The following is a 24342-nucleotide window of genomic DNA, read 5'->3' as shown; positions in this document are numbered from 1 at the left end:
TGCAGTGCGTCCACCAATCTGACGTGGACCAATCGCGTCACGCGGACGTAGAACCGGCATCTGCCGCCCGATCTCCTGCCTCATGAATTCGTCCCTCGCCCAGCCGCCCGTTTCCCTTCCTGGTTGCGTGGCCAAAACCTGGCTTCACCTCTGCCCTCGTTCGGCGAGGCCGCCGGCATCGGCGGGCGGACGGCAGTCCGCCGCGCGCGTGCGCACAACCTCCCGTCGCAGATTCCGTCCTCGCCCGTATCTCTGCCGCACTAATGATCACCATTCCGGGACCTCTGGCCGCTCTTCTTCCCTCGACACGAAATTGTGCCGGTGAATTTCCCATTCTCAGCCGTTCATGTGCCCTTTTATCCGCAAAGGTGTCCGCGCTCTTCAGGCCGGCGCATCATTAAGGCGCTTCTGCATCTCGCAAACTTAGCTTTGCCTAAGCAACGCCTTACTAGCCCTATGATCGCCGAGTCGCCTGCGAAATTCACTTGTCTGGCGCTTATGCTGTGTATGCCCAAAATCTACATGTGCTACAGACAAGTGAGGGCTTTCTGATCATGCCCGTCCTACCCGTATAAAGGCAAGGAGGTGGGAAGAACGGACACACCCGCTGCTGCCTCACCCCAGTCCCACAGTCTCCCTCAGCTCATCAAAGAACTCCTTCAAAACTTCCCAGACATTCTTCCTTACACTGTTTGCGTAACGAGCACCTCATCCCCGGTCTCTTTCGACTTGTCTCATTCATTCGTTCCTCCTCTTCACACCGTTTTAATTGCCTTTTCTCATCATTACTTGTCTTACACGACAACTCATCAACAAAACGTCAACTACAAACTTCTTCCGCAAGCTTTCATCCACTACAGCTACAATAATGGACAACCATGAAGATCATGTTGCCTTCGAGCATCATGAAGCCACCTTTCCCGTTGACAACCTGTTCAACAGCACCCCGTCGGCAGCGGAAACAGCCGACTTCAAGTTTATTGAGAACTGGATCGAGACTGCCATCGATGAGCCGCAAACCCCGCTACCCACACTCGCAAAAAAGCTCTCGTACTTGGAACTTGACGACAACACATCCAAGATCCCTGCCGACTTGCTTTCCGCTCCGCTTCCTCGACCGGCGTCTTCTCCTAACCAAACCGCCTGTCAGATGCACAGCACTCCGGTGAGCCACGCGAAAGCAGAATGCGTCGATGATGAGATTCAGCCGAACAATGCCCATCTCGATCGGGATGAGATTCAGCCAAGTCCCGTCCCCGTTTCGCCGCCCATCTTCAATGCACATCTGCCGCTGCTTGGACAACATCCTGACACCCCGATGTATGCAAATAAGGACGCGCCCGCGCTTGTATCGGCTCTGCGTAGAAACCCTCCAGCAGAGTTGGCGTTCCAGGCCCTCTCACCTGGCTCGCCTCCTTATCCTCAGTCCATAGGAGAACCGGGACTTACACCGCATACGTGTTTCGAAGGCAACATCGGTCACGATCTGCACTCACCGGCATGGGTGACGCAGACTCAGACAGGGACACCGCCATTGTCTCCTGACTTTGTACCAGAAACCCTGCAGAGTGCACTTAATGCCGGGCACATGCCTCCTTCCTATATGTCTCCTGGCTACATATCTCCTGCGCACCTTTCACCGGGACATTTTGCTCCTCCGTGGCTCATTCCTTCTCCACGAGTGGCTATCCATGGTCTTGCTCCGATGCAGAGGATTGGTACTCCTGCGCACTCTGGGCTCACGCCATATAACAGCGCCATGACAGCAACAAGTGCCGACACAAGCTTGATGCATCGGGTACCAAGCGCGACGAGTGCGGCGTCGTACGTGACTCAGGCGTCGGGGCAGGTGGGCATTCCGGAGGTTCCAAAAGCAGCGACGAAGTCGAAGAATCGGTACTCCAAGGGGGCGAGTGCCTCAAACTATTGCCATGTCTGTGGTCGGAATTCGCGAATCGAATTTGCCGTTTGTGCGAACACCAAGGTTGGCCTGTGTCGCAAGGTTGTGTGTGATAAATGTCTGTTGCTTTACGAGCGCGAGAGCTTCGAGATCTCCAAGGATCCCCGCGTGAAGTGGAAGTGCACGCATTGTCGCAACTGCTGTCCCCCTCGTGCCAGGTGTAAGCAGTACACCAGGAACAATCACCGACGCCGGGCGCGAAAAGCAGCAGCTGCGCTGAGGGAGGCGCAAAACCGGCAGCTAGCCGCGCAGGCTGCACAAGCCGCTCAAGCATCGCAACAAGGTCATCAGCTGCCTCAAATGGTCCTGCCTAATCTGCCGCTGCCGACGATCCCTCTCGTGCAAGGGGCTCGAGTGGTTAAGCCGAAGCGGCAGCGAAAGTCGCGACGAAAGGATCAGCAGAAGGGAACGAAGCGCGGACAAGTGAGACCGGAACCTGCAAGGCGGCCTGAAATCCCGTTCGCGCCGACGCAACCTATGCAATGGTTGCTAGACGAAGACATTTCCCTTTTCCTAGGCCATGAGGGTCAGCCGGGAGTGCCTCCGCTCGTTGGTCCTTCAACGCCGCAAGTGCCGGTTGCAACATCGCCGGTGATGGTGGAACGGATGCTCCCTCCGCTGCCTGCGCCAGACAGCCGAGGACAGAAGCGGGATTTTTCTCATCTGGCGCAGTCACCAAACATTGACAGCGTCCTCCTTCCAGATCAGTTACCAATGACGGCCGCCGGGCCGTCGGTGCAGTATCTGAACCTCGAGGCAGCTGAACCGGCAAGTGGAGCTGGGGATAGCCGTGGTAAGAGAAGAAGGCTTGTGGAACCTTTCCCGGATGGCATCTCTCCGGTGTCAATTGCGAATATGGTGATGGCGGACAAGCCCGGAAAGAGTCCCTTTGCAGAGGACCTTGCTTAAGCACAGGAGTTGGGTTTGGGATTGATGGTTTCATTGGGCAGGCACTTGTAAATGTATTCCGTGACCAGATAGGGGCGTGATCTTGCTCAAGTAAATTTTGATGTGCACTAGATTTGTACTGGATACAGTATATCGCCCTCGTCGAGTGTCAAGACCCACGTCAAACGTGTTTCAACGCAACTACCACGGTGTAACACATTGCGGCCATTGTCCTCAAGCATGTGCAGAGTTGGGCCCTCTTCCAAGAGCCGAGAGCAGGACTGGTAATTTGCAGGTCCAACCTCTAATGTTGAATAGATTGTAGTCGTGAGCAGGAAACGACTTGGCAGAAGTGTGCCCTGCCGCAGCGAGCTGCGAGCGTAGTCGTGATGCTTGCTGGAGCATGCACTCATCTATGCTGCGTTGTGTTGCACTTTGGTCAGCAGCACAAAGTGCTGACACCTCGAAACAGCACCGCACTCTATCTATTTCTCGAAACTGCCCCGCGTGCATCTAGTTTATTTTTATTTATTAGGCCACTTGTGCAAATTGAATGGGCATCCGCATTTACGAACTGTGTACTGTACGCACCTGCGCAGATACGGTATAGGCATATAGGCATTGTCTGGCGGCTGACGGGGACATACGCGCCGTGACAGCGGTGACATTAACAGGTTTTGGGGAAAACCGTCATGTTACTGAGGGCCTCCTTTAAGACAGCATGGACGGGCATGTGTGGACATGCATGGACGTCGGCCTGCACCTGATTGGTCTATATAATACTTTTCTTAACAGTATGATGGCACACACAATGTTAAAATAATAGCTTCCATCACTACCAACGTGCCATGCAAAACAAAATCATTGGCTATCGCCACTGGATAAGTGTGAATGAATTCAATGTAGATCCAATTTTGCACATATCGAATTCAGTTTAATCATTTTATTGATGCTCCCAAATGCCACTATATTTGAAAAACGGCGGGAGACTGGCATCCGAAGGAGATGCAATTCGTATCCCAACAGCACCCACCCAGAACCCAACCTACCGCGGCCTGCCCTACCAACTCCTCGCTCCCTTCGCTTTCCGATCCCCATCACAATGACCACACAAAAGTCCCCCCTCATTCTCCGTCGCAGTCCTCGTTTCCTTAGACCATGTCCCTCGTCTCCGCCATCTCCAAACGCCCAAACTATGCGCGTGCTGCAGTTTACGCACAGATCAGAGCAAGAATCTTTTCCTCGCTCCGCACATAGTCCTGTCGATGGCTCCCAAAATAATTCGCCAATGGAGCCATTGGCAGGTGCTCGCGTTCTCTCAGTTGACCAGCGAGCAGCTGGTGAGTTCAGAGCCTCGACAGCCGATGATAAGTGCGCGGCATTCTCTTTTTTGTCAAGCCTAAATGTCAAGCAACTAAGGGTCATATTGAAGGAATGGAGGTGGAAACAATCAGGTAACAAGGGCACCCTCGTCGCTCGAGCTTTTCTACAGTTACAAATTTTTACTTTATCTGGACGAACAATTTGTGCTGCTATGTCTTCGATCCCAGAAACGGCCAGATTCGAGTCTTGGCTTCAGCAGCGTGTGACACTCGACCTGCGTTCTCCGCTCTACTTTTCCCGTGTTCCCGCCGATGCCGAGCTATTCAAGCTTTTGGAAGCGAAAGAGGTTGAAACGTTCAAGAGAAAAAAAGGAAACTTGGAGGAAGCAAGACAAAATGGGGATCAAGTTGTGAGAAGTGAAGATCACGGTGGAGAAGAATTGGACGAGACAAGTGGCAGTCAGAGAGAGGCTGGTCCGGTTAGCGGATTGGGCACGTTTAGCATCAGCGAATTCGCTCGCCTATGCGTCATCATGCGGGATGATGAAGACGCGAAATGCGCCCTGGATGGGACAGGGCAGGAGCTGACAAGGAGTCAGCTGGATGCGGGTTTTACGAGAGACTCATACTGGGGTGTTATAGAAGAGCGCTTTAACAATCCTAATTTGCGCCTTCATCTCAACATGGTTGGGAATGTCGACGAGGTAGACTCTAAGGTGGCACCGCCTTGTCATCGGTCGGCTACATTTTTGAAAGAAAAATTTCTGGATGCACGGAGGTCCTTCACGACGTGTGTGGAAAATTGGTCAAGGTCTGGACAAAACAACACCGGGAATTTTAAAAGTTACGCAGGGACTCGGGGGGGGGAGTTGACCGCGGAAGGGAAGCGGAATGTAGTCCTTTTTGTCTGCGCACGGAAAGGAACGGAAAATGAGGACACCCGGTTTGCGAATTTGTGCACGAGGGTGATCCCATTCGATAGGGGATGTGACGAGGGTGGCAGTCAGGGAACCAGCGGGATGTCCGGACGGGGAAATCGCAGGAGTTTTAATCGGGGGGAGAATTTGTTTGAGCACTCGTGGAGGACCTATTCCGAAGCAGCAGTTGCGGAAAAGCGAGCGAAGGCCGCTGAACGAAAAGAGAAGGCGTTTAAAAAAAGGAAGACCGAGATAGAAAATTCGAGAATGCAGCAATTACATCAGCGCCAATGGTGTGTTGTGTCCATGGGAAACCTTTACAAGACTTTAAAAGCCCAGGGATTGGACCCAGATGAGTCTTTTGAGGAGTGCGCAAAACTCCAAATGGAGGAGTTAAAAAAGGCGTTTTTAATGCCGCAGTCCCGACCCATGGGCAATCTTTGCAATGGGCGGCGGTCTGACGGGGACGTGGTTCAGAACCCACCTTTTGTCAGCAGCAATTTGCAACAGGAAGAAGAGATTCCCCCGGCTGACTGTGAAGCGGCGATAGAATAGGATGAGATACGCTTCAATAGATCATGATAGGAGGATGAGGCGTTCCTTAAAGCCAGTAAAGACAGTGGCAAACACCGGCCCCCTCGAAGGGGACGACGATAACCTGCCGGAGCTATAGTTTTCATATTTTGTATCTCTGTACACTTCTTTGACGTTTTCCCAGGCCATTTCCTCACCTGCGGCAGGTGCGGTAGCAGCTGCTGCACTTGCGACCCCTCGTAGAGCTGTCATTAACAACAAATATTGCCAGCACAACCCCTACAACCCCAAGGCACACCAACCCAATCGTACATCCAATATTACCTCCTTTCTGTTCCGAATCCTCGACACTCGCTGTCTGCAAGTCCGAAAGCTGTGGGTTCATCAGCTGTTGAATAGGCCTGTAGCTTTGATCGAACTGCAAAATATGTTCCGGGTCAACTCGTAGCCAGCGTCCGACCTCCCCGACATTTTTGACGGTGGCAGACAATGCAATGACACGCAGAGACTGAACTTGAGCAGATGATATGTTCTGCTTGAGTTGGTCGCTGGTGCCAAACATGCGAGTTATGACAGATTCAAGTGTACCACCTCGTGAGTTCCCTATATGGTGGACTTCATCGACGAAGAGCAAAGCAATATTGGACAAAACGCCGGGTACTGCTTGGGAACAAGTATTCCTCGTGAGGCTATTCCACTTTTCAGCAGTCGTCAAGATCAGGTCAGCATTCAGCAAGATTGAATTGGAACCTGCCGCATACACATCTCCTGTCATGATTTCAACCCGTAAGCCGAGAAACGCATATCGCCGTTTCCAGTCATGTCCCTTTTCCATGCAAATGGCTTTAGTGGGAGCAATAAACACCACCTTCCTGGGTAAACCACTGGCAGGTAGGTACTTTTTCTCTAATGAAGTGAGAGCAAGATGCAAGTAGCGAAGAAGGGCAAGTTCAAAGCAAAGCGTTTTACCAGAACCAGTAGGCGCTGAGACGAGCATGTTGCAATCGCTGTCCCATGCCTCAATGCATGTGACTTGCATGCGATTGAATGTATGGTAGGGTATTGCAGGTGTCAGATATGATGGCAATATCGAGGACACCTCCGAAGCCATGAAGTTAGTGACGGTGACAACCGTCCGAGTGTCGAACGGGAAATTATGCCAGGCCTGAAGAACCAAAAAGACTATACGAATGAGTTGTCGTCGTTCTCACCATTGGCAGGGTGCAGAGGGCAGCGTCAACTCTTGCAAAACAAGCCATAACAATTCTTCAGAAAACTCAGGGTTTGTTGCGGTTTCGGTTGAGCTACCTAGCGATTGAAACGAAAAATTTGTAGCCCCATGCCGAATCGCCGACGTTCTGCGGAGAGCAAAAAGGTACACCAAAAGCTGTTCCCGCTAATGTAAATCGGTTCGACTCCTAACGCGCGCGCTGAGACGCCGGATCTCTCACCGTGATTCTGTAACCGTGATTGCGCCCAATATGGCGTCGTCGTCTCCATATCGGAGAGCAGACACATTGTCCCTGGCACTTCACTAGCCCTCACCGAATACACCCGCATCGCGCGCCTTTCGTCAGTGCAAAACGCAAGCTCAGAATATCGCCCCAGAGCCGTCCGTGGATCAAAAACCACTTTCATTTCCGTCGCCCACCGAGGCATTTGAACCTTGAACGTTTGAGACCCACCTCTCGGATGTGGATGACTAGTAGATTCATAACAAGCGGTTCGCTGTCGAACTCGCAATAGAAAACTGTACCGGTCTCCGTGATAGGCATGCTCGAAGGCGGCGTTACCAGCCACTACGTCAAAACGATACTTCAAAAGCATCTCGGCCGGTGGAAATGATCCAAGCGGCTCTACCTCGCGAGCGAAAGTCTCTGTGTCGAAATTTAGAATGCGCAGGTACCCCGGCCGACAAAACCTCTGCAAGCACTCTCTGACTCGCTTCTTCTCCCTTTCAGACATTGCCGAGACAGCTTTTGGCGGCGAAACGCTGCATTGCATGCATCCCCATTCCACAAGCGCTTGCCATATTTCATATTCTGAAGCACCAAGGTTTTCTTGCTTGACAATGTGCAGCATAAGGTCGACAGATAATTCTTCATACGGGGCACGCCAGAGTAACTTGGAACAGTTTTCGGCCAGATACTCTGTGAGCCTCACGACGAGTAAGCGATTCTGTTCCGAGTCTTGGAGAGCACGATCTAAGACGGTGACGATTTGACGCACATTCTCCTCGTTTCGAAGGTAGGAAAAGACAATGCTTTGCAGACTACCGATTCCAAGCTGCGCAGATATCGAGCAAACATCATATATATCTGCAGCTTGAAGGGCGATTGTGCCGGTTTACACGTATTCCAAAACCTTTCTAAATACGGGCAACGAAACAGAGTCGATAGGAATCTCCATAGTAGAAGTTTTTCAATTATCAAAGGGAAAATCCCTTTGATAATTGTTTGTGTGGTTGAGCTCTCGCATGTCATAGACCAGGCCGTAATCCGCACACGGAAACAAGGGAACATAATCTTCGTTCGACACCGGCAACCAGACTGCCACTCCCTCCGGCGTTCCTAGTATCTACGCTTCCGGAGATGATCCTGGGTCTTCTTCGTCAGTCGGTATCACCGGATTGGGAACGTCGACTTCAGATGACGGAGCAACGGGAGTCGGTGGGTCGGAAAATAAATCAGGCGAGTCGTCAACATCTGCAGGTCGGCTCGGAAAGACTGGTGAAGCCGAGATGGAAACCTGCGCTGCATCTGGTGATACACTCGGTCCTATTGGGTTGAAACTCGATGATGGAATAGATGTCCTCGTGAGTAGCATTGTGACCATACTTAGCGTAGGTGTTGCTGTTATCGTGGGTAGTATGCTGTTGATACTCGAGGAAGGTCTCAATGTCTCTGTCGGTACGATTTCGGTTCCGCCTGGTAAAGGCGTAAGATTCCCGGTTGCAAGGGTTTCGGAAACACTTGAAGAAGGGATCGGTGTTTGAGTCGATAGGTTTTCATCGAAACTTGATGAAAGCGCTGGTTTTGTTGTTGGTGTTGGTATTAGTGTTGGTGTCCTGATCGGTGGGGCTTCATTGACACTTGATGAAGGAGTAGGCGTCCGTGTCGGCGAGAAGTCGTTCACACTTGATAGGGGCGTTGGGGTCTCGGTCGGTACAATTGCAACAACACCTGATGACGGCAGCGGTGTCCCAGTCGATGGCAGTAGTGGGCTACCAGTAAACAACGGTACCGGAGTCCAGCGCCAGTAGCAGGCTAAGCGCATCCATGACGTGCTTGAGACGCACGGCATCGCGCGTGCGGATCGCTGTGAGGTTGTACCGCTTGCTCTCGCCCAGTAGCAGATCCGTGAGCCGCACGAGGGTGTTGAGCCACGCCGCGTCTAGGCCCTGCGAGTGGCGGCGCAGCGCAGCACCGTGTGCGGGGGGGCAATGTTTTGCTGCGTCGTGCAGCCGCGCAGTGTCACGCGCCGCAGCGGCCACGCCCGCCACGCCTCGCAGCGGCCGCGCCCGGCATGCGGATAGCAGCACGTGATGCGCGCGGCGGGTCGGCAGCGAGACGGCGAAAGTAATGCGTCAGGGAGTGGGCCACGGAGCCGTGTAGAAGAAGATGGTGCGTGGGAGCGGCGGGCGTGGAGGTTCGAAATATTTGCAATGAGATCGACAAGGATCTGTGTGTGGGTTCCTCGAGAACGTATTGATCGACATCTCGGAGAGCAAGCAGTAGCTGGATTTTCTGCTTCCAGATGTAAAAGTTAGATGCGGTCAGCTTCTCGATTCTGACCGATCCAGAGCTTCAATCGGTCCATCTTGCTCCCCACCATCGAGCGACGATCTCTGATTTTCGCCAGCTCTCTGTACAACAGATGAAGGCTTAGCGGTGCACGCTGCTCCTCGGAGTACGAAACCCCTCCAAGCTGAAGCCTTCTCCGCCGATAGAATGGAATGGCATGTGCCTGCGGCAACGGGTCGAAAAACTCGACCAAGTCCATCAAGGCCGACTGCGCGAAATACAGTCGTGACCCAACTCGATCGCATCGTCTCTTGCTTCGCGAAGTACGTCGCACGAAGGCCTCCAAAGTCTCAAAGTCTCGGATCACAGGCTTGTACCAGCGCGCGACGGTTGCATCTACTTCCAGAATACGAGAAAATTCTCGGAACGAAAGGACCGCGTCCTGCCCACGCCTCTCGTTTTCTGCTTTATCCACGAAATCCAATTTCCCGCTGTAGAGCTTGCGATGCAGGAGCTCGCCAAGGACAGCTTGTGCACGCGGTGTAACACGTAATGGGCCGGCGCGAAGAGCCGTTTGCCCATCAGGCGGGTGGAATAGATGCTCCGTCATCTGCATCTCGATAAGAATTTCGTCGCTTGCCGCAAATACACCTTGAATCCTACCAAGAATATTGCTTAAGACTCTATCTGCTGCATGGAAACCATAATCCAAAATAATGCTCTCCTGCTTGATAATCTCTACCATTGCGAAGTATCGACCGAGCAAATAGGCTGAATATGCTGGAGAAAGAGAGCTGTCAAGACCTTTCTTTTCCACGCGGTCCCAGTCTGCATCCACGATAGAGTGAATTCTGTCAGCGAGCTTTGCAGCGCTTTTCAGAATAGAGGCTGACAGCTCCATGTACTTCTTTCTCAGCAGCCGCTCAATTTCGTCTTTCTTAGCCCTGGCCGCCTTCTGCTGTGCGGCAATGGCAGCCATCTTATTGCGACGTGCGTTGTACCTGGTCCCTGAAATAGTAGATACGGTGGAGATGAGAGCGACGATTACCGGGGCTGGGACAAAGTGTAACAGCTCCCTGACGCGATCTGTTAAAAAGCCGTATGCCGTTCTGGTGACTGTGGACACGATGCCAGCCGGTAGTTCGATGATTTTCTTGAAGCTGTGGTTGACTTGCTCTAGTTGCGACTTTTCCTCTGGCATGACAGGGTTGGTGTTTCTTGACCCTTCGGGATTCTTACCCCCGCCGTCATCTGGTTGGCGCTTACCGGGACCGTCGCCTCCGTTTCCAGATATGGCTGAGCCAGAACCAGAACCGGAGTCCAGCTGAGGCTCGTCTAACTCAGAGTCCGTTGCGGTGGGGGAGGAAGTGGGAGAAGAAGATTCCGGTTGTTTGTCCCGTGATGATTCGAGTTCCTCATTAGAGTTGGATGACGTCTGCGAATTCATCTGAAGCGCAAATCTACAGCTATGTGCAACGACTGGCTGGCAAAAACAGGGAAATCAGCCGCACGGAGCGGAACGGTGCGGCCGAGATCAGGGGTACCAACATATTTCCCGAAGACGCTGCACTCACGGAAGGACCCGTAGCACTAGGCGACAGCGTACACGAGATCAATGGCACGAAGATGCTCCCCGTCACCTGCGGGCTCACCGATACATGCGAGCCAGGAGATGTCGATGGAGTGGCGGAAATCTGGGGCAGCAGCATACTGCTCGAAGCTTGAGGACTGACAGAAGAACCAAACCCCGGAGAGACCGACGGCGTCTCTAAAGTAACCGGCAACAGAACACTTGCACTTGCCACCGCGCTTGCTGACGGCGAGCTGGTACCTGAGCTGATGGTGGCACTACCAACCGGTACCTGATTTGCGCTGATAGATGCAGGAGCACTCACGGTTGGTACAGCGCTCTCACTCGGACTCGGCAGTGAAGATGTAACGCTAGACGGCAGCGCGGAATCATCACACACAAGAGCGTCTGCATCGATTCCATCATTAATGACGCTTCTGATGTCGACACGTTAATTTGACAGGACCTGTACTACGTTGGCGCGATCCTCGCACACAGTGCTAGCGGCGTCCGATTTTCTGACTGATGTCAGCGCTGTCAACAGCGCCCGAGCCATGAAACACCAACAACCAAACCGAAAACATCCACATACGCCACCGCTTTACCCTCGTCGCAAACCCCTTCTTTCTTCCTACCGCATCCGTCTCCACAGCCGAGTGCTCTTCACCCATCTCGAAATACCGCTCCCGCCCCTCGTATCGAAACCTCACCTTTCCATCGTCCCCTCCGTGCATTCCAAACCCATTCTCATCCCCATCATGCCGATGAAGCGCCATCCAGAACGCCTCCTCCCTCCCGCCTCACCGCTTCACAACCACCCGCCTATGTCCTCCAAATCTCTCCACCCGGTGAATTTCCCAGCCTCCTATCGTCCTCACGTTCACGTCCGCCTGCTCTGTGCGCTCGCTATACAGTCGCTTCCATTCATGCATCGCTTCACCACCTAAAGGAAGGACGCGTAGCCTTGCCAAACACACAGCGATCGACATGCGATCAACACACACATTCACGTCGGGTACGTCGCATGACGGCATTTTCGGCTGTACGCAAAGCTGAATGCCGGCAAGGCTGGTGAGACCAACGGTAGTAGATCAAATAGAGACTGGGTTTGCCACTTGTCGCGAAATCAATTCCACATCCCTTCCGTCACTACTTGCCTGATTGGCCAGACGGTTGCACTTGATAAATTGTTCACATGCGTTCATGATCTACGCTGTAATGGTGCAGCGGTACTTCAGGCCGTTCTCTGCCTTTCTCCTTAACGATTTGAACCAACCTGTCTCGCTTTCTGGAATTAGAACCATTCCTGACAGGCAGAAGTGTTCCGTCGTGACTGCAGCAATCTCTCTCGTATCTGCCCTGAAACTCACGAGCCAATTGTCTTGATTCCTGGCACCACTGATTGATGTCAGCTTCTAAAACTTGTTTCTCGTAGTCTGTTAGCTGATGGGTCAACACAGAGCGCTCTCTGTCGTTTTCGAGCACAAAGTTGTGCAGCTTCATTAGCAAACAAATAAGGTTAGTGCTTTTGTTTACAGAAAACTCCAACCCACCACGTAATATTCTCCAACGGGCAACTAGCATGCCAAATGCCTGCTCTACGTGCATGCGCAAGGAGGATAGAAAAAAATTAAAGTTGTCTTGGTCAGTGTCAGCACCCGATTTCGAAAATGGCGTGATTATGTGCTCTGTGCAGGAGTACGCCTCGTCTCCTACAATGTAGTAACAAGTGCCGAGGATGCCCTTGTCTATTTCCCGTTTCAGTCCTGAAACAGAAAAAGCGAGAGAATCGTGTGTTGAACCTGTACAAATTGCAGAACAAAAACGAAAAATATAGTCAGAGTCAACAAGAGCTTGAACCGGGATCGCATAAAAACCTTTCCGACAATAGAACATAGCAGGGTTTTCTTGAGGTTCGGGCTTCTTAGTTTTAACACAGATTCCGTCTACCGCACCAACGCAACCCGAAAGCGGATTCACAGATTTCCTTGAAGTTTGAAAGCGCTTTGCAATGGATCGCAAACCTGCGCTACTAGTAGGAAACCCTTTCAAACGAAGCCGCGTCATCAGTGCCTCACACGTAGAATTGAATACTTCGTGCAAAGTACTCTCTGCCACTTGATAGGCAAGGACAAGGTCGAGGTAGCTTGCTCCGGCTAATATTCTTAAGGTGATTCCCAGCCTAACTGCGGGAGGAACTGTACTCCTTCGATATTCTGTGGCCGCCTTGAATGGTTTGTCAATGAGATCTTGCACCTCGTTTAGCAACAGAGCGAATGCTGCTTCTGACATGCGGTATGACTTTCGAAACAGATCGGGGCCTAGTGCTCTCGTAATGTCGTCAAAGGACACTGTATGTCGAGATGGAAGGAGACGCTAGACATATGATTTGCGTCGGCGCTTTCCTGTGAACTTGGTCCTCACCCAGTGGTACGCAGCCCCAGCCACGACGACAAACGAATCGGAGTCCGAAGATGTTCCTGATGACGAAGAGCCTGGGGATCGTGTCGTCATGATGTGCTATGGGGAATGTGTGAGGGATGGATGAATGAAGGATCGTGTGAGACGATACGGTATGATGCACCCCTTGAGCCAATTTACGGATCACGGCGCGCTGGCACAATACATTAAATTATTGGACATGTAATATTTTGAAAATCGCGAACATATACATCCAAACATGGCTGTCCATGCTGTCTTAAAAGAGGCCCTGAAAAGGGCTTGGCGGGGTTCAGTGCAGTGCAAAAATTGCAGATGTCCGCACTACTGCCGAAAATGTCTGCACCATAGTGCAGACAATAATCAAGCCAACAATTTTACTGTAATTACAATGGCTGACAGTCGCTGTAGCAGCCGATAGACAAGCATATTGTCGCCTCGATCCCATCGTGCAAACACGCTGTGCGTCGTGCGATATGAGGCCCTCGGCAAGCCTCGGTGCTCATATCTGCACTCGGCGCGTGTCTGCACTCGAATCGAGGCGACAACCCCTACTTGTCATTGCCAACATACTCAACCATTTATCAAAATATAAATATTTTGGATTGCAAGCAATGTGAATTGAGATTACGAAGTCAAATTCTGCGCTTTCTGTAATATCCAAATTGCGCGGTCTTTTAGGACGCCTCCCGTTCTTTTCCAAAACGATACAGTAACTTCGGAAGAACAGGGGTCTTCTTCAAAGTACACACCCCACCGCATCAAAAGCCCTTCCCCATGGCTCCCTTTACTTCAACTAACGCAGCTACTGCCCTCTCTCTACTCGCCGATGCACCGGTAGAGAGAGAGAATGAAATCAAGGTACAGCTGTCTCAACCGCTCCAAGAGGACACTGACCAGGAAAACGGTTCCGAGTGTCCAATCATGGACACTTTTTATGATCAGAGCGGGGCAGAAGGTATCAGGGAGATGACTAACTTCTCCTTAGTGGAATTTGAAGGGGTTCGGGAGGCGTTTAAAGTGCACAGAGTGTCCGAATATAATGTCGGACGAGGACGGAAATATGACAAGACTGCCAAGAATGTGTTGTTCATGACACTAGCCGTTTTGAAGCATGGATCTCAGTGGGATTACATGGGAAACATGTTCCATATGAAGGCGGCAACATTTGAACGAATCATTCTAACGTTTTCCGCAATCATATCCGGACCAATATACGAGCATTATGTTAAGACATGGGAATTCCCATCAAGCCAGAAAATGGAGTATGAAAGAGATGGTCGATACTAATGCTTTGTTTCGCAACTATCCGATGGCCTGCTATGCCACACGTGTGAGATTCCAGCCATCGAATCGCCCAAACGGGAACTTGAGCGAGAGTAAGCTGTTCTCTAGCAAGAAGCATGGCTTGTATGGATACAACATTGAGGCATCCGTTCTGCTAAATGGGATGGAAATTGGCTGTATTGCCCAATAACCTGGTTTTGTATCTTATTTTCGCATTTTTCAGGACATGCGACACTTTCACGAGGAGCAATTGAAAAGTGTGCTGATGAATTGGAGCTGGAGGATGATGGTCCAATGGAAGACGAATTTGCAGATACATGGGGGATATTATTAGACAAGGGTTATCAAGGTTCTAAGGAGTTTTTCGTGCTATCAATCCTACTAAGAAGCCGCGTAATGGTGTTCTGTCACCATCACAAGTTGCAGAGAATCGACATATTTCAAGCGTGTACTTCTGGAAAATTATTTTGGGAGGATGTCGGGCATTTGGGACGTTGTGGGGTCAAAACGGAAATGGTCAGAGAAAATATATGATTCTAAATTCATGTTGTGCATGAGGCTGACGAAGTGGCATATTCGTTGGAATCCCCTTAGGGCAGATGACGGACGTCTGTACCATAAGATTACCAATCGTTGGTACAAGATTGGTAAAACTCAAATTGATAAAAGCAGGCGCGTACAGGCGAACTATCGTGAAGAAAGGCGTAGGCGTGTTGATTTGAAGTTCCGCGCAAATCAAACTACTGAAAGCCCACAGTAAATAGTGTGTTAGCATGCTGCTATACGCAAAGCATCATCGCTTTAATAAATTCGCTTTCATTATTAGCATATGGGATATTCCTGGAATACCCCACGTATTTGCGGAATTTTTTGGTGTGCACAGTAACTACCAAATATTATCGGTAACTTCTAAGTCTTTGAGCAATATCCACATCGAGCCTCATATTTCCGGATGTGTTCTACTGATTTCCAATACGTACCCTGCCTTGCCGGTAAGCCAGCCCTGCACGAAACCAGTCGTTTCCCTGGTGACAAATATAGGTGTGAGTGACTGCCTGTTATTCCTACCGGAGACAGAACTCCAGCCAGGTTTTGCAAAACTGGTGAGCAGCACAATGCCGACTGCTCTTCCTTGCGTGAGCGCTTCAAAAGATGATCTTTTGAAGGCACAACTGATCCAAGTCATGGCTTTGGACAATGGCGGAAAGATAAGCAAGAGAATAGGCAGTGACCTGCATATCTAACATATCATTCAGCTGTCCACGGAGAGCTTGAATTACGGATCGAGATCTATGAATTAGCAAAAAATAGTGGCTGTTCTGTACATGTATAATCTGACGAATTGAGCCGGAAAACACAAAAATACGGCACTCTCAGACACAAGGCCCAATTTTACAGTATGCTCTGTCGGCACCAGAGCGCAACGAACGTACAGAATACGTTTTCGCGGGGCGATTCCCCAATGCACCATCTACCAGGTCTGGGAGTCAGATGTTCAGCTCGTCATCGTAGGCCTCTCATATGCGAAAATCGTTGACCTTTTCGGAAAGCAAGTGATCTTCGCATATTGGGGTACATTGAATCGAGATGTAACGCAACGCATGCAGAAAAACGGTATTTTTACTCAAATGTCGTTCATCGCTCCAGGTACAGACTGTCAACGTAATGGCTCAGAACAATTTCAATCGCTGACCCCCTCCTCCTCGTCATCAAACAGAGCACTTTCCCCCTCCTGTTCTTCCCTCGTGCGCAACGTGCGCTCCATTGTGCGCTTCCTACGCTTTCGATACGAGGCCTGAGCACGTTTGCGCGTATTCACGCCGGTTTGTGCTATGTCGTGCAAACGTTTCAAATAGCGTTCACACGTTGTACCATCACCGTCTCGCAACGGATTCCATCTCATATGTACATTAGTCAATGCCATTGTCAAACGAAATATGTCATCGAACCAATCCTCAACCCAGCAATATTTATTAGCCACTACTGCCCACAGCGTGCTCTGTCTTCCAAAAAAGTTCTCAACTAAAATTCGGTCAGCCGACTTAGTCTCGTTCTCCCTCTTGTCCGAAATGCTCAACACGCCTCCATGGGGTTTCTTCTTGGGAATAATGCTTCTTATTCCACCTTCGATTCCCACGTAGCCTTTGTCTAGTAGCACGCACCAGTTTTCTGCGTGCAGGTCAGCCCCGTTTCCGATGTCGATGATTGCCTTTTCCTCCTCCGATTTTTCCAGACAATCCGCATGAAGCCGATCATATCTCTCATTATTTCAATGTCAGTAACAGATCTTGGATGATGCCGACTTGATCCAATCGCTAGACCATTAGGAAGAACCGATACTTCAATCTTGTATCCGTACAATTTATGCATGTCGGAAAAATACTTTTTCGACTCCTCAAGCGAGCCACCAGGACGAAAACTCCGGACAAACGTCACGTCGTTTGCTAAGCGACATCTCTTGTAATTTTTGAAAGTTTTCTTCTCCGATATGAGCCTGGTCGTCGAGTACCGGCGCTCATAGAATGTGACAAACTTGGAGTAAGCATGTTTCGAAAGCATTTTGATCATCTTGGTCACTCTTTTTTTGAACGTCGGTGCCTTCATTCCAAAAAGATATGCCATCATGTTCCATTTGCTTCCATGTTTCATTACGGTAATCGTCATAAAAACAAATCCTTGGCATGAATGGGCGATTTGCTACCTCGTCCAGTGTTATAGTTTTGGCGTACGTGTTCGGTCACATTGTTCCAAATGGACATGAACTCATTCAGAGTAAAATGTATTATGTCCATGATGGCTTAATTGCCGTTCTCCTCGAAAATTTTGTCAATGATAGTAGAGTCACTTTGGTGCCCCTCCTCACTCTCCGAAAGGCTACCGAGCTCGTCAAAATTTTCGAGTTCCTCTTGCCGTAATGCCGCCTGTTCCCCAAGTATCTGGAGCGCAGCAGCGGGATCGGCACTCTTGAGTGAGCGTGTCATGACGGGCGATCGCGATGGATGAGCAGGGCAGAGGATTGGATTGGCTTCTGTGTGTACGCGTGCAGAAGTCTCAAGTGTGGAAGAGCTGACAGTGCAATAATTTTCGTGTGATCCGTAGATGGGTTCCAATTGTTCCATGGTAAGATATAATTGTGTCCGCGCACCATCGCCGAGTAGCGTTTGCTCTGTTTGGCGCGAAAATGCAGAGGCTTCCGATGATATTGTGTCTATTTGTTCAATGGGGACCAACTCGGAGGATGAACACTCTGGTGGAGAGGGACAGTTCTGCTGTCAGCCTTGTCGTGTCGTAATTAAAGATTATTGAATTACGATATTCCCCTGCAACTCTGTAAATTCGATGTCAATCTGTATCAAACGGCTTTGATTTCGAAAACAACTGCTTATGTGAAAGAATTCACCGCAACTGCTCCCCACGCCTACTGTACTTTTGTAGCATGGGGCGCCATGGCAATGGTTGGATATAGGTGAGAATGGAGGGGAGCTGAAGTGAAGGGATATAATGCTGTTCAGCATGAAGTGCTGGGCAGCCGCCTCTATGCTATTATTGCTAGCTAGATGCTGCCGTTATGGCTACAACGCCGAGTCCTTAACACGCGTTTGCCGACAGGTGTTCGCTTGCACGCTGTGCTTGCGTCTATTTGAATGCGAGCGTGCCTGCCCGACATCGTCTCATGCTCTACTAGTAGTGTTGTGGTGGCTGACTCGGACAAATGGCAACCAGTCAGTTGTGTTTCCTTTTTTGTGCTGGCGTCCAAATGCCATAGGTGAGGTTAGTATTTGTAATGGTTTTTGTGCATGTGACAAGAAATATTGATGCATGCGGACTCGGCGAAGACAGGGAACCTACGTCCAAGAAACCTGAGTAGCAGGTCCCAACCGGCCCGAAGAGCAACTGGAGATAGTATAAATACTGTAATTTACCTCATCAAGTAAAGAGAGACGTCAGTGTCACAGCATTGGTCGCCAAGGACTTCGCATCGTGCAAGAGTAGCCACAGCTTAAAACTGGTTCCGCGGAACCACTTTCGTACGATTTCTGTATTATCGAGTGAATGCCGAAGCTTAACCGCGAGCTCGCCTCACTGGGAGTCGACATGAACGCTCCCGGTTTCAATTACCGAGAGGCAGACGGAGTCGACTACAGTAACTCAGTCGTTTTCAACGTCATCAGGCATCCTGTTTTTGGAAGTCTCGACCCAAAGGAGATGATTAAGTTCATCTCTGCTCGGCGAGGAATATGAGTTAGAGGTCGAGGAGAAGAAAAAAGAGGTGCCCACAATGACTACAGCTAGTTACAAGCTCTGCATCAAACCACACGTACTTAGGTCTATGCATTTTATGAGAATGTTTGTCACGGTCGCGCTGGATGTTGAGGTTACGGCTCTCACTTCTGAAGACATCAAGGCTGCGATAGAGGAGGTCGTGACTAATGTCAGGAAACAAGAGCCAGACTCTAGAGTCATCGAGGCAGCCGTAATAGGCCTGCGCATGCCTATGTGTAGCATAAACACCCCAACGGCGGGGGTGTATGCACAGTCCGCGTAGAGACCCTGTAGAACGCAAGAAGAACAGAGAGGACCAGTAACCAACGCGTGAGGAAGAACACGAGCGGGTAGCGGTGGTAGAGCGGGTCGGGTCGCGAACGCGTTATTGTACGCGGTAGAGCGGATCGACGCCTCGAGGCCCCGGCGCGGCACTGGGTGACATTCCAGTACCGACGGGCGGAGGCGGATCCTAGCTCACACGCGCACGCACGCGCCCGCTACCCGTGTCCTTCTTCTCTAAAACGCGAACAGAGAGAGCGTTCCCGAGTTAGAGTAAGCGTTCCGGGTTAGCCGGCGGTGAGGGTCTGGCCAAGCCGATGCTTGCCCGTCCCCTCCCCGCCGTCGGCTCCCCGTAGTTTTAATAAACAAATCGTCGCGTCTATCATACAGGGATACAGTACATTCCGTGCTGTACTGTAGCGCGTTACAGTGCTGACCTAACGTGCTCATCTACTGTAGCGCTGTTAATACACGGGTGATCGCGCGCGCTGATAGTACACGTGCGATCGCGCGCTCGCGATCTAATTCTAAATCTAATTCTGATCCGCGCTTATGCTACACCTATGCAAATTGAAGACCCGCGTATGCGAGTCCGTTAACTCGTCGTGGAATAGTTCGAACGCCTCGAAAATGTGGGTTATGGAAACTTCAGAAATGATAATCCCAAGAAGACCATTTCTCATTTGACGGAGGCCTTATACCCCCCAGTTTAAAAGCCAATGTTGTGAAAGACCTGGAATACCGTCAAGCTGTAAAGAAGGATGTTAAATCATACATAAAATATGTGGAAGAACAAGCTGAACACGTCGACAGCAGTAGAGAATTTCACAGCAGTATTATTCACAAGAACAAAATTGGAAAGAACAAATCGGGTTCATCCAAAAATGAAAACCCCATGAACCTGGAACTTGAAGATGGAACAAGAAAGAGGGATGAATGGAAGCCCATTTGTTTACATCCGAAGTGTTCCGACAAGAAGCTGAGACATTTTATAAAGGATTGCACGCAGTGTAAGGGTCAAGCCGAAATGGACAAGTGGCTCCAGAAGCATCGAAACAAAAAGAAGGCTGCAAAGTTTGTACGCTCTGCAGATAGCAGGGCAAAGGACAATGGGGCTACGATAACAGAAACTTTTGCCGGTAAGATGATGCGTGAAACATGCGCTGATCTTGGATCAGATATCAATCTTCTCCCGCCTGATGTTCTAGCTGCGTTGATATCCGAGGGTGCAGACATCAACGTAAAGGTATTCAATGTACCAAGTCAATACGGTATGGCAGTAGTAACATCTCCTGAAGATATCCCCGTGTATGTGGAGTGCGATCGCGCAGTCAAGTTGACTACCGAGCTTCACATCCGTCATGAAACCACGTCGACACTTCGCAATGTTACATGGCTAGTGGCAGTGACCCATTCCTGAACCTCTTCTCAGCTGTCCATTACTGGAAGCATTGGGTTTGGACGCCCGCAAGGCATTGGAGGTGGCCTGTAACAAATATCATGGTGAGGTTAAGGTCACAGAGATACTGTCTGAGACGGAATATCGCGACGGTACTGTCGCACTCCTGATGTCCCCCGGACTGTATCATTCTACAGCCGCGTCCGTAGACAATGCACTTGACGGCACGGAAGACAGTGGCTGGCTGGATATAGGAGAGGATACTGAAGTGGACATACAGGAAGCGCTCAAAAAGGTAATTGAGGATGCTAAGTCCGAGAACATGACCGAGCAGGGATTTGAGTCTCTGGAAGCGCTTCTACAGGAGTTCAGAGACATTTTTCGCTTACGGCTTGCGCAGAACCCGCCCGCAGATGTCGAGCCGATGTGACTGAGCTTAGACCCAAGGGTCAAGCCATGCATCACGAAGCCTTGTCGGTACAGTGCGCAAAAGAGAGCGTTTACCTGTTCCTATACTGCTAAACTGCATGAATATGGGTTCATAGAGCCCAATCCCGATTCCCGTTGGGCTTCTGCTCCGCTGCTCGTGCCGAAGGACCCTCCGGTCCAGTTCCGCATGACACTTGACTATCGCCCGGTGAACCGGGGAATTGATAATACACCTTGTCCGATGCGTCACATTGAGTCTGAGCTCCAGGGTGTTGTTGAAAGTTCGGTCTTTGCTAAGATAGATTTCACAAGTGGATACTGGCAGCTTCCTCTACATGAGGATCGCTAGGATCCTCTCAGCTTTATGACACCTACGTGTGTTTGGAAACCTCTAAGGACTACCCAAGGCGCAAAGACGAGTGTGCCCAACTTTCAAAGTAAGGTCGAGCCGTGTCTTTCAGAGCTCATGGCCAACCTTAAAGCATGGCTAGATGATTTCCTCATACATGACCGAGCTGAAGCAGATTTGTTGGGGACACTGCGTCGTTTCTTTACTGTCTGTCGCTCCCGAGGTCTCAAACTCTCCGCTCGCAAATACAAGCTCTTCACGCGCAAAGTACGATGGTGTGGACGGATTATCAGCGCTGCAGGCGTACAGTTCGACCCGAACAGATTGAGTGGCATCAGGGATACTTCCGTACCCGAGACTGCCGGCGAATTTTGTCACTATATTCACTGCCTACAATGGATGGCGCATGCTGTCCCAGATTTTGCGGGTACCGTTGCACCTTTACGAGCAGTTCTGGATGAGGCATATGATATTGCGCGTGAGCGCACGCGCAGGGCAATTAAGAGCGTTCCATTTTCCAGTCTTTCTTGGGGGCAGATATGTGTCGACTCGTTCCGAGCCTTACAAGACCACCTGCGACAATCAGTCACGCTCTCATAGGAAGGAGGGTAAGGCTTTGTGCCGATTTACCGATGCCTCAGAAGAACTGGGCTGGTTTGGTAACTCAGTGTAATCCTCCTGAGCTGAACAAGCCGATGGTGGAGCAGTGCCACGATCTTTTGGCTTTTGTGGGAGCTGCCTTCAAGGGTGCCGAGCGAAACTGGAGCACCTTCGAAAAGGAGGCTTACATAATATTTCAGATTATAAAAAACTGGACTACCTATTTATTTGTGCCTTCACTCATAACTTTACTAACCATTTCAACTTACTGTTTGTGTCTTATCCGAATACTGTACACCCCAACCTGGGAAGGCACATTATCTCGAAGGTAAAGCGGTGGGGTTTGTTCTTGGGCCAGTTCCAGTATACCATAGAACACGTAGCCGGAGAAAAACGTGATGGCTGATATCATGACACGTTGGTTCAAAGGGTACCGGGGTTAGAGAATGAAGGCTATCAAGTACATAAAGGAAGTTCTGAATCGGAAGGGTATAGTGCCATCACCTACTGATGATGGATTCGAATGGCCTACTGCTGAGAAAGTGCGCAAAATCGCAGACGGTGCATGAAGACGGGCGACCGGTAAAAGCAACTATGGTCGATGGACTCTGGAAGGAGAACGAGGAAACTTGGATTCCAGAGAAAGACATACAATTACAGCTCTCAATTATTGCCGCGGCGCATTGCGGAGCTGCTGGTCATCGGGGTAAGAACGCCTCGTTGGACAGAATCCAATGAGTCCTTACTTGGAAGCGACAGGCGGAGGACTGCAAGCGTTCGTGTCGGCATGCATTTACTGTATTACATCCAGAGCTGGCAACAAGATCCCGTGTCCCCTTGCCTTGACGCTCCATGGTACAATGAGGTGCTTCACTTCGATTTTCTGTATTGTGGCTACGGCATTAAAGACCTTAAGTATTTACTGTTGATGAGCGACGATGTGGCAAGGTATTTGTGGTTGTGGCCAGGTAAGTGCGCCAATTCCGAGACTGCAGCGGCGGTGCTGAGAAAATGGATTGCTCTGTTTGGTGTAATGGACTATTGGGTCAGTGACCAAGCAAGCCACTTTAAGAACGCCGTGGTGAGAAGCCTAGCTACAACCTTCGCTATCAAACACCATTTAGTGGTGGAATACTCCCCCTGGGCTGATGAAATAGTGGAGAAGTGCATGAGAAAAGTGTTGCGAACGTTTCGGGCTTCATTATCAAAGTTCAGACTGGGACCGACTGACTGGTCTCTAATTGTCAATCTCGTGCAGGTGATTCTCAATGAGTTGCCTTTGGAAAGCTTAGGCAAGAACAATGAGGGGCTGTATCGATCGGCCTGAGAGGTCATGACGAGTCTAAAACCACCCCGCTTCCGACTCGAAGTCTTTCCTCGGTGTGGGAGAACGGGTACCGACCGGTGTCGGTAAACGTAACGACCCGGAGGGAGATACCGTAGGAGTGATCAGACGATACTGGAAAGGCAGGGAAAATTCATCTTGTACACGGGGTGCACGTACCGCCACGGGTGACAGGTGGCGGCGGAATGGCCACGTGTACCGCCGCACGTATAATGTCCCGATCGGGTACAGTAGACTAGTACGTCCTACTGTAGGGGCGTAGAAATTAGTGTAATGGGAGTGTCAGCCGGGGGAGTCCCAGCTAGAACACGTGGTGCGCGCTCTGCGTGCGAGTACAGGTGGCAGGAGTACCGCCACGTGTGCCGCTGTACAGGTCACTCCCCGGTGGAGTACAGTAGAGGTACTCCACTGTAGTGATCCAAAGTAGAAGTAGATCACTACTGTACTGCCCGGCCGCCGGAGGTCGACGTACTTAGGGGCGGGGGCAGTACGCTCCCAGAGTAAAAGGGGGTAGCGACCCCCGGGGCGAGAACTTAGGAGAAAGAGGCAGATCGTCCCGTGCGGGTTATTCTTGAGGGCCGGAGGCACACGCTCCCCAGCTTGGTCGTTCCACCGCTTGGTGGAACCGTATGCCCATGGAGCCCTATCCCCTCCAGGGTCGCAATTCCACTCGCCCGTTTACCGGAGTCATAACCGCCGCCCTCAAAGAGAGGTTAGTGGTGTTGTAATTTTACCGCTGCCGTGGACACCCCCTCCGTGACGGGGTAAAAACCGAACCGGAAGGATCCATATTATTACAACTGGTCTCCCAACCTAGAAATCTATTTCTAGGATTCTTTTATTGATCTCCGAATCGGACGACTGGGATTGGAAGGGATCGAGAATCACCGCCTCGTTTCAAGATGAGTGGACGAGAAGACGCGAGATCGCAGGGGGGCTTCCCCCGAGACGGAAGGGACGACGAGTCAGTAAATCGGTCCCAGCTGGGGGGACCAAGTCGCACGGACGGGTCTAC

At 50.7% G+C, this 24342-nt stretch overlaps 2 protein-coding genes across 2 annotated transcripts; both read left to right on the top strand.

Moving 5' to 3' along the window:
• Positions 1–456: 456 nt before the first annotated feature.
• CHC_T00002251001 (hypothetical protein) lies at positions 457–3136 on the top strand. Its single transcript, XM_005713203.1, has 4 exons — positions 457–537; positions 625–843; positions 977–2800; positions 2981–3136. Exons 1-4 carry the CDS (start codon positions 457–459, stop codon positions 3134–3136), a joined length of 2280 nt encoding a protein of 759 aa, XP_005713260.1.
• Positions 3137–9576: 6440 nt separating this feature from the next.
• CHC_T00002250001 (hypothetical protein) lies at positions 9577–9861 on the top strand. The gene has a single exon (XM_005713202.1). The coding sequence runs from the start codon at positions 9577–9579 to the stop codon at positions 9859–9861; it is 285 nt and encodes a 94-aa protein (XP_005713259.1).
• Positions 9862–24342: the final 14481 nt, after the last annotated feature.

Source organism: Chondrus crispus, genomic scaffold (assembly GCF_000350225.1).
Source record: "Chondrus crispus Stackhouse genomic scaffold, scaffold_131, whole genome shotgun sequence".
In the NCBI taxonomy this organism is placed as follows: Eukaryota; Rhodophyta; class Florideophyceae; order Gigartinales; family Gigartinaceae; genus Chondrus; species Chondrus crispus.
This window is presented reverse-complemented; position numbering and strand designations above follow the sequence as displayed.

Bases quoted from the DNA above. Each gene is read 5' to 3' on its own strand.
- CHC_T00002251001 (XM_005713203.1), top strand. From the start codon at position 457: ATGATCGCCGAGTCGCCTGCGAAATTCACTTGTCTGGCGCTTATGCTG. The intron at 538-624 runs GTGAGGGCTTTC...GCCTCACCCCAG, and splicing joins TCTACATGTGCTACAGACAA to TCCCACAGTCTCCCTCAGCT. The intron at 844-976 runs GCTTTCATCCAC...GCCGACTTCAAG, and splicing joins ACTACAAACTTCTTCCGCAA to TTTATTGAGAACTGGATCGA.
- CHC_T00002250001 (XM_005713202.1), top strand. From the start codon at position 9,577: ATGGCATGTGCCTGCGGCAACGGGTCGAAAAACTCGACCAAGTCCATC.